The 9812-nt window shown below is 39.9% G+C and overlaps 1 protein-coding gene across 1 annotated transcript; it reads right to left on the bottom strand.

The window, feature by feature from the left end:
* Positions 1 to 3057: 3057 nt before the first annotated feature.
* On the bottom strand, positions 3058 to 8346 carry snrpd1 (small nuclear ribonucleoprotein D1 polypeptide). The gene is made up of 4 exons (XM_003444068.5): positions 8192 to 8346; positions 7555 to 7631; positions 4908 to 5099; positions 3058 to 3292 (listed from the first exon to the last, which is right to left on the bottom strand). The coding sequence occupies exons 1-4, from the start codon at positions 8203 to 8205 to the stop codon at positions 3216 to 3218; spliced, it is 360 nt and encodes a 119-aa protein (XP_003444116.1). The 5' UTR covers positions 8206 to 8346; the 3' UTR covers positions 3058 to 3215.
* Between the last annotated feature and the right edge of the window lie 1466 nt (positions 8347 to 9812).

The following is a 9812-nucleotide window of genomic DNA, read 5'->3' as shown; positions in this document are numbered from 1 at the left end:
GGAAGTGCGAGGCTTGTGAAATGGGACGGTCTAGCCTCCGTCGCGCTGCCCGGGTTGCCTAGCAACCATGATACTAACAGCTGGAAACGTTTCATACAGCTTTGTTTGACAGAAATGAAGGAGAACATTTTGTTCATTTGTTTCTACATGAGCTTTGTGTGATTTAATAACTATCTGAGGCTGAGACCACAGGACTGTAAAACATGATTGTTGGGCTTCATTTCTGTACTGAACAGTCATTTAAGATTAGCTAGTAAATAACAATTAGCCAATGTTGTTCATGAGACTAAAGTCAGTGTAAATATGATATGGCCAATATTATAGTTAGTATATTAATCATCATAAGTTATTACAGCAGTGAGTTTGAACTCTCAAATCAAATCACTTCTATTGTCACATCACATGTGCAGGTGCACTGGTACAGCACATGTGAGTGAAATTCATGTGAGTGAACTCTGTGTCAAATACTGAGCTTCAGTAAAGATTCAAGTTGCAGTTATTTATATTTCCTATCACCTTAAATCTTCATTCAAGCATCTTTGACAGTGTATATATAGATGTATTATATATAAGAAACAAATATTGTTCGTTTAATATGTTGGCATTACTAAATTTGTTTCAATGCTTACATATATTTATAAAAAGGAAATGTACGAGCTGTGATAACTGTTTCTGATAGAATGAAGAGTAGACTGATATATGAAATATTCCTTTATTGGGTGAGAAAATCAGACCATGTCATAACTGCTTTAAGTCATACAGAATAGATATCAGAGCCTTAAACAGGCTGACTTCTGCTAAATGGGTCAAACTGGGCAGAAAGTATACAAAAACATAACATCCTTATAGAATATGATGTAACACTATAGATCAACTTAGCTCAGAATATATAAAGCATATAAACAATTACAGCAATATGATGCAACAAACACAGCAGTACTACTAATCCAAAATACTCAAAGCTTCATAGAACTGAAACAAACATTTATTTTTAGCTCCATTCTGCTGCTGATACATACTTTAGGTTTCTGAATATTAAACTTGTTGCTGCCTTTCATAGTGTGTAACTTGAAGGCCCTGAGTACTTTCTCCCACACCGAAAACACTGGAATGATAACATTATTTGAACATTACCTAATAAGACTGATTCGGGACAGACAATTAGTTATTTTAAACTTTCCTAGCAGTCCTTCACAAACAGGGAACAGTCTGTCTATTCTCTCCATCTGTCAGCTGCTGCTGGCTCTTCCTCCTCCTCTTCCTCACACACTGCTGAGTTTGTCCTGGTGGATCATCAGGGGTGCAAAGCCTCACAGATGATGTGCAGCAGTGGGTCCCTCTGTCTGTCCTCATTCTGGACACTTGCAGTTGTCACACATGGAAATCAAATGTGTGATAAGCTGCAGGATTCAAACACCAGTGTAACTTATAAATACATGTTCATACTTTTATTCCACAATCAGAGAGAAAGAAACAGAGAGAGAGAGTGCAGGACAGACAGACAGGTGATAGTCTCAGGTGTATACACTGCTACAAAACAGCACAGAGAAGGAGGATTTAGTGTTTGTGTTATTACGAGTGCTAAACAAGAAGAGTTCCCAGATGGTCCAGTGGACACATGTGTGACTCCTGTGATTAAAGCATCTTTCTTTCAGCTTAACGAGTGAACCGTCAGCTCGTTCAAACACACGTTAAAGTCCGTTTGGCTCGACACCACCGAACAGAGGCAGCAATATAACATAGCTAACATTAACAGTGCAGTGAATCCTGCTTGTGCCGTCATATTCAGGACTGCAAACCGAGCAGCATCACTGACTTTCAGCTTGTTGTGTTTGTGGATATATGACTGACTTTAATTATCCACAAAATCATCACATTCTCTGTAAGATAAGGTCGACTATTGTATTATTATATTTTAAAGGTTTTAAAACCAAGTAAACGCTGAAAGTACAAACATACTAATGGCAAATAACTTTGCCGACATGTGGCTAACAGTAATGTTTTAATGTTCTTCATTATTAAACATTTGCACATAAATAAGTGACATCATATTCAGTACTTACGTTTAACAGTTTACTCTTCGGCCGCTCCGCTTCTGCCGTCTGCGGCAAAATTATCCACAGTGACTGCCGCGCTATGAATTGTGGGATATGTTGGGCCACGAAGTCTACATCGCCACAGCCTTAAAATTCAGGGAAACGAAGGCCGCATTTCAGGGCCGCATTTCGAGCAGCCTTTGAATTGGGACTGCCTTCGGCGCGCCGCTGTGACGTAATCGGCCTTAAAATGCGGCCTTTAAGGCTGCAGACCCTGAATTGGGATACAGCCTCGCCATGTTCGTATAACCTCTTACGTACAATTAGTTATCTGGAAAACCGGTTTATCCCGACATGGGTCAAAGTTCAACTATCATCAAACCCCGACAGGAACGCCTGGTTTAAGCCTGAAATGTGCTTCCTTTGAAAAGTTCACAAAATAACTAACAATACAGCAAATTGAGGGTCAGTTTAATGTAATTTTTTTTTTATTTAACAACTCCAGTGTCTCGTGGAATGGTATTTGGGGCTTTTCCGGTGAAATCGAACTTAGTGCAATACAGCTGTTGGGCGCTTTCAGGTACTTTGTTATTTGCTTTCAGTTTTATTTCTAAAACTAAATAAAATTCACTTCAGTTTTATTCATAAACACGCACACCAATCCAAAATGTTTGCTGATATTACCTCTTCAAGAGCTCCTCCATATGTGTACCTAATTTTATTTTTACTTACATTATTGGCAGCTGAAGAGCCAAGATTTAGATCCTTTTTATTTACCATATATAAGACATAACAAAATGTAAGACTGTGTGCCATTTTATAAAAAAAAAAAAATATTCTTCAGATTTGGACCCCTCTCACAACATAATCTGTAGTGTTTTGAGTGCTTCAAATTAAGTTTCTGTTAAAATCATGATAATTAAGACATTTCTGTACAAAGAAACTTTATTCAATCTTGTAAATAAAGAAATTTTTTTAACCTGAACCTCTGTCACATAGGTGTTGTAATAATGCACTGGAGTCAAGTTTATCCTCTTAATGAGGAACATTTTTAATGTACAAAATAATGAAAAACACACTGAAATTCACAAACTGTTTCCTTTGAGCAAATTGGGAAAAAAAAAAAAAAAAATCCTGTACAAACAGTGGATGGTGAGATGCAGCTTTAAGGCTTTTGGATCATCTCCTTGGTCCACCCCGTCCTCTTCCTCTTCCTCTGCCACGTCCTCGCCCTCTGCCTCGCCCCCGTCCAGCCACTGAGGAGAGAGCAACAGATTTGTCACAAACATTCACCTGCATGTGTTTAGTTGCTATGTTACTATAAACATAAGGCTATTTTATGCATAGCTTAAAATCAAATCTGTGCTACACTATTTAATTTAAATCTGAGCACTTATCCTGATTTACTTGTGGTTTAGGTAATGTTTAATATATTTAATAGAAAGTGTAAATACATTTATTTGAACAGGAGTAACATTTCTTGAGCAGCAGCATAATTTCAGGGCCTCACAATGGCTCTAAAGTACAGTAAGAGTAAATATGAAGAACAAAAACAGGAGAACCAGTTTTCTGTCACATGTTTAAAGATGCACATGTATGTTGTTCGGTGTGGTAAATTGAAGATATTAGAGACTGAATAAAGGCTACATGTCTGTGGCGAGTATAAATTCAGCCATACTGACTGGTGTTTAAATCCATCATCCTTATATCCTTATATATAAGTTTATCAGTATTAACTTTGTCTGGTCATCTCATGCTGTGAAGACAAACTCTCACAAACCCTGCTGAAACTCACACCAACGATAACTCAGCACAAATCAATTTCCATTTCTTAAGGTGACCGTATAACAGCCAGTGTCTGACATTTTCTGGGCTCAATGCTCCCGTGACTACAGCAGGACAGAGTGTACAACAGGCCTGAGTACAAAAAGCCCTGTTTAAGATCAATTTGATACCACAGCTTAAAACTGCATCAACTCTGAAAAACTTCCTATACACAAATTTAAAAAACACAGGTTCTGAGAATATAAACGTAATACTGCAGAAGTGAACAAATGTGATCACTGAAAAAACCCTGAGCACCTATGCGATTTCAAAGCGGGCTGTTTAACATTTCTATTGCAGACCACATGTTTATGTGGAAGAGACCAGGGACTATAAGAATCTGACTGCACACCTTGTACAAAAGAGAGCTGTGCCCAATTAAAAACCTACTGGAAACAGGTTTGAGCAGTGAGTGAGCGAGAGCTTCAGATGTGACTGAGGACATCAGTGGAAATGCCTCTGAGGCATATTATGTTATTGTTACGATAGACGTACTGGTCATTGCTCGCACCAACTGTGACGTCAGCACAGGCCTGTTTTCATTTATGCTCAAACTTTAGATGCGCATTAATAGCTACAGTGTCTTCCTATATGCTTTCACAACTCAGGGGAAAAAAAACCCCCAACAACAACAAAACACCACAGCTTCAACAACGGCGGGATGGAACAACTGAAAACATCAAACACAGCAATCGTGCATAAGGCCGCTACGCTCCCACACCCACAGCCCTCGTTTGCGTTTCTGCACAAAGCTTCCAGATTTAACTTTTCCAAAGAACATGAAAAGCTGCCGTACGGATACTGGGATCATGTGACGTGTGACCCTTTGTCCACACGAGACAAATATAAATTTGCATTTCACCAGTCAATAATGAGTGAAGCGTCATGCATGTAAAAAGTGTTGGGAAATTACACTTATAAAACAACCCCGTGGGTACAAAAAAGTCTTTAAAGACAACAAAAAGAGCCAGGTCAGCCAGCAGCTGTGGGGCATTTCTCAGAGAATGACATCGCCTCCCCCCAGCTGCACAGCAAACACTTCCTCACCTGCTTCTCGCTTCTTGGACTTGATCTTTGGCTCGATGTCGACCAACAAGGTGTCCAACGGGAGGCTGTCCGGCAGGATAAAATAGCGGATGTTGTTGCCACGGATACTCAGTGACTCCAGCTGAGTGGGTTCCCGGTTTTTCAGGGTCATTTTCACCGCCTTCAGGTGGGTGTTCATGCTCACATCAACACCTACAGAAAGGAAAGGAAAGAAAAATCTTAAAAACTGAATACAGTAGATGGAAGTAAGACTCTGAGCGAGTCCAAATAAGTAGAGTGTAGAAACATCTGTTCTCGACTGTTCTGACTTCCATCCTCCACCTGTGTGCTTCAGTGTAGACAACTACAACTAAACTGTACTATATGAACATCCTTTATTATTTCACCTGCAGTGTAACTGCTGCCCTTTTTTTTGTTCAGTTGGTCTGACAAGCAGATAAAGAAAATGCAGTTTTAAATCTTTCAGCTATTCCCAGCTCCTTTAATATTTTACATAGCAACCTAAAATGTCAGCACTGAATGCAAACATATTTGCCAACAGTCCAGTAACTGTAAGGCATCAATCTGTTAGTGTTTTACTGCGGACGACTTGAATCACAATGGAAGAAGGGTGACCAGATGCCCACTTTCTGTGGGTCTGCACTGCATTTTGTGTCAGTCGTTCTCACGTCCCTCATCACTGTACATCATACAAGCACTTGTCTAAAGTCTGTCTTTTATCCAATGGCTGTGAAGGAAGAAGGGAAGACTGTCATCACTGACACGGTTTAGACAAATGCTGAAATTAAGGTTTATAGGTGGTGTGTTGTTATTACGTGGATAGCTCATCTACCTACAAGCAAGCGTCTCTTGTCAGATGGCGCACGTGTCAAAGGAGGTTGTCTGTGGGCCACATGTGCTGTTGATCAACCAGCCAACCGTGGAGAAGGGCGAAGTTATGACATAAACAGCTGAAGTGTTTAAAAACTAGGGAAAGTATAATCTGCGGCCACAGTCTGTACTTTGTGCTTTTTTCTGTATTGTAGTGGATGACTGTATGACACTAATGCTCCAATACAAGCCGCTTTAAAGCTCGCATCGGTGCGAGGAAAAACAACAACACCAAACACTTGATCAGTGACATCTGCTTCGGTGTGGACCTGACTGAAATCACATGACTGGTCCAAACAAGTTTATACTGCTATGCAACGAGAGATGCTTCGTAACCCCTCATCAGAACCATGTGAATGTGTTTTCGAAAGCTGTAAAGTTGTCAATAGCAAAAGAAGCCAGGTCAGTCTAACAATGGTGGAAAAAAATATCGTTTCTCAATAAAAATCTTCAAATCCCCTGTACATAAGCACACCTTACCATCCCAGCACATCCTGGGCTTCCCAAAGCACGCCTCCTTCCAACTATTACATAAGTTTACAGAATCAACTGACCGCCTTTGCAAAATTGTATTTATATCATTCAAACAAACCCTTGTTACAATCAGCACATGATTATCGACACATTGTTTTGCTGACTCCTACTCCACCACTAGATGTCACTGAAACAAAGCTGTGAATGAATGAACCCATTTTCAATGCAACTGATGAATTGGCTCAGTACTGGTTCTATGCTTCATTTGCACATCATTTCTTTGTTGTGTTTCTAACATTCCTGGTGAACACCGCTGTTACTTCCTTCCCACAAACACAGCATCATCTATGTTGACTACTGTGCAGTTTGGATTATGGAGGGCTGCACTGGAGCACATTTAACAGTGGAGAGTAATGACATGAAGTCACGCAGTACACAGAATTAGCAAAGCTAACAGTTTTATCTGATTTAGAGTTCTGTGGGAAATCTTTCTAGGTCCTATAACATTTATGCTGTGTGTGGTGCAGTATGTGCTAATTACAGTGCGGTCATATCCCAGCATTTCATAAGCAGTGCCAGCTGATAGAAACAAATAAAATATCTTAGGTTACAACTCTTTGTTGAGGTTAGATCTGTTTTCCCCCCCCACTTCCTCCTTTGTATATCCCCCGTCTTCCATTTCGATAATTTCTGCAAACTCCTTCCAGGAATTCAGTGACATCTATAAATCCTTATACTGATGCTATGATTGCTATTCTTTTATTAAGAAATTGAAAACAGCAGCGAAGAAGTACAATGCACAGGAGGACTTAATAGTGCTTTCCCACTGAAGTATTATTGGGACATGTAAGGGAATACACAAGCATAAGAAGACTATGGAACAAACCTCACTTTTTGTGATGCTCACTGTATTTACCAAAAGAGGGAGCTGGGAAAGTTACATTCAGCTAAAACCAGTTTATTGATCTTTAAAATGATTAATCGCAAACCTGGGACCTGCATACTTTGCTTATATTTAAGTGAGACACATGTATGTATGTATATATATATATATATATATATATATATATATATATATATATATATATATATATAAAAACATTTCCCAGTATTTCCACAGGACTCTAGCTTTAGGTAGAATTGGGTGTTGGCTTGAAAATGAGCCCTACAGGCCACCGTTACATTAAAATTACTTTGAAACAACTGAACTACAGCAGTGTTAGTGGACTGAATTAGCTTAGTGTAGCTAATAAACTGCAGCACAACTAATAAAAGCGTTAAGGCACCTCCAGCTGAGTCCTACCTGTGATGGTGCCGTGGACCTGGGTGCCGTTCTTCAGCTCGATGGTAACCGTCTCATGGCTGAGCTTCATCAAAAACCTGTGGGCATCGTGGAAGAAGACGAACATCTATGTTTGAGTTCAGCCTGGAAATGAACCACAAACTAGCCTCAAGCTAGCTACTAGCTGCATAGCTTTCAGCTGCAAAACAAAACCACCCCAGGAGTGAGATGACCTTATGAAAACCCGCTGAAACCCTCCAGATTTAACCGCCATAACTAAAACAAATACTGAACTAGCTTTGTGCTCCTGCTACTAAACATTTAGGTTACGTTCATTTCGTTCGCTGAGTAGCAGGTTAACCAAGGCCGGGCCTGCGAGTCTGCTAACGTCCACGAACCAAAGTATGTTTAAAAATCGTCGATGCATAGAGCTAATTTCAACTACCGAGCGTCAGGGTTAATACTGCAGGTGTATTTTAACTACGAGTGTGAGCATTGTAACTCCGGACAGCCTCCATTCATTCGGCCCGATGCTTCCCGCTCATATCTTATCCTCCTCTTCTCCGCTTTCCATCTAAACCCATCCAGCCGCAGCACCCTCACTCCATCATCCCACGTTCACCTGTTCGTTAAATGGCGCATTCCAGACTCTGCTTACCTGACTAGTTTCATGATGGTGATGGACTGTAGAGACAAATCCTCCACCAAAGAGAAAAATTACAGCGAGCGGGTGAAAACACACACAGGCCGCTGTGGTAACAATTACGTTTGACTCGCGCACTTACGACGTCATTAAAGGAGCGACGGCGACGAAGAAGAAGACACGCTGCACGACAACACTGCCGCCTACCGATGGAAGAATAAACAGCGTTTTGAACATATGCCCCGAATCTAACAAATCTTTGGATTTATTGAACTTTACAGAAGCAAATATTTAATAGAAGAAATGCGTATATATATATTTTTTATTATAATATATGTTGTCAAAGTGTCAACATAAATGTAGTAAACTGTAACAACAGTAAAAACTTACTGTGTGTAAACTAAATAACAAATAATCCAAAAACGCTACAATACAGTGCAAACGTCTTGAGATACCCTTATTTCTTTCTACTTTGCTAGGAAAATAGATCTTCTTCACAGACATCCTTCCAGTGAAAAAGATTTCTGATGAGACTGACAAGTAGGTGTATGAACTGAAGAGCCAGATGCATCCCTGAGGTGTAAATAAAAACTGAAAGACCTTCAGAAAGCCTCAAGAACAGAGATCGAGAAGTTTGGCTGCTTAAAAGCAAAATATAAAGAAAGCAAAGGGCGACTCAAGTCTTTTGCACAGTGCTGTGTCTTGTTTAAGTCTTTGGCAGTTTGGTCGTACTTAGTGAGGCTGAGATGCCGCATTGGATTTGTGCTGTAATAGCTGAATATCTAAAAATTTTCCTCCTGACAGATTACAGAAATAAATCGTGAAACTAATCAAACTAAGCATTTTACACAATGAAAACAAATTAAAATAAGGAAAGCCTTCCCGAACCCAAAATCAATTAAAAAAAAGTAATAAAAACAAATGAAAAATCTAACACTTCTGCTCTCCTGAGGTGCAGCTGTGTTAGTTTTTCAAATAAATGCAGTCTAAACCTAAAGATAATGGGTTTACTTATCATTTCCATGTACATGCTAAGAGCTGTTGCGGATTTGACAGCAACATGAAGTGAAATAATGTCAGTCTACCTTGTACATTATGATAAATAGGAGACTAATCAGGGAACATGTTCCCTTTTCTTGCTGATGGAAGTTCAGAAATCAAAGCACTAAAACAAAAAAATAAAAATGTCACTGCAGTGCACTTTCAGTTCTTTTTATTGAGAGTAAACTTTGCACTGACACTTTCATTTTTAGTTTTGGCCACACATCAAACCCTTTCTTTTGACCAGCTGGGAATGTATCAAGTATAATCTGTGAGAGTGCAATTTCAATCTCTTAAACTCTGAAGATGTCAGATGAGGGAGCACTAAATCATAAACACTAATGCAACTGCTTGTGTGACGCCATCGACGGCACACATACAAAAAAGGGAATATTTAACCGCTGTCCCTCTGCAGCCCGACCACACATCCGACACTCGCCAGCATGTTTCTGCGAAACAAAGACGCAGTGCGTGCCCAAACACTGACGTGAATCCCTCTTTCCTCAGGGAGTGGAGCCTGAAATGTCACAGCTGCCCTCACATCTCAGCGGGCTTCGTGCAATGCTATGAGCCAGCCACCTTCACAGTTCTCACT

The sequence above is a fragment of the Oreochromis niloticus genome, linkage group LG22, assembly GCF_001858045.2.
Source record: "Oreochromis niloticus isolate F11D_XX linkage group LG22, O_niloticus_UMD_NMBU, whole genome shotgun sequence".
Taxonomy (NCBI): domain Eukaryota; kingdom Metazoa; phylum Chordata; class Actinopteri; order Cichliformes; family Cichlidae; genus Oreochromis; species Oreochromis niloticus.
Note: the sequence above shows the minus strand (reverse complement) of the source record. Positions and strands in the feature narration are given on the sequence as shown.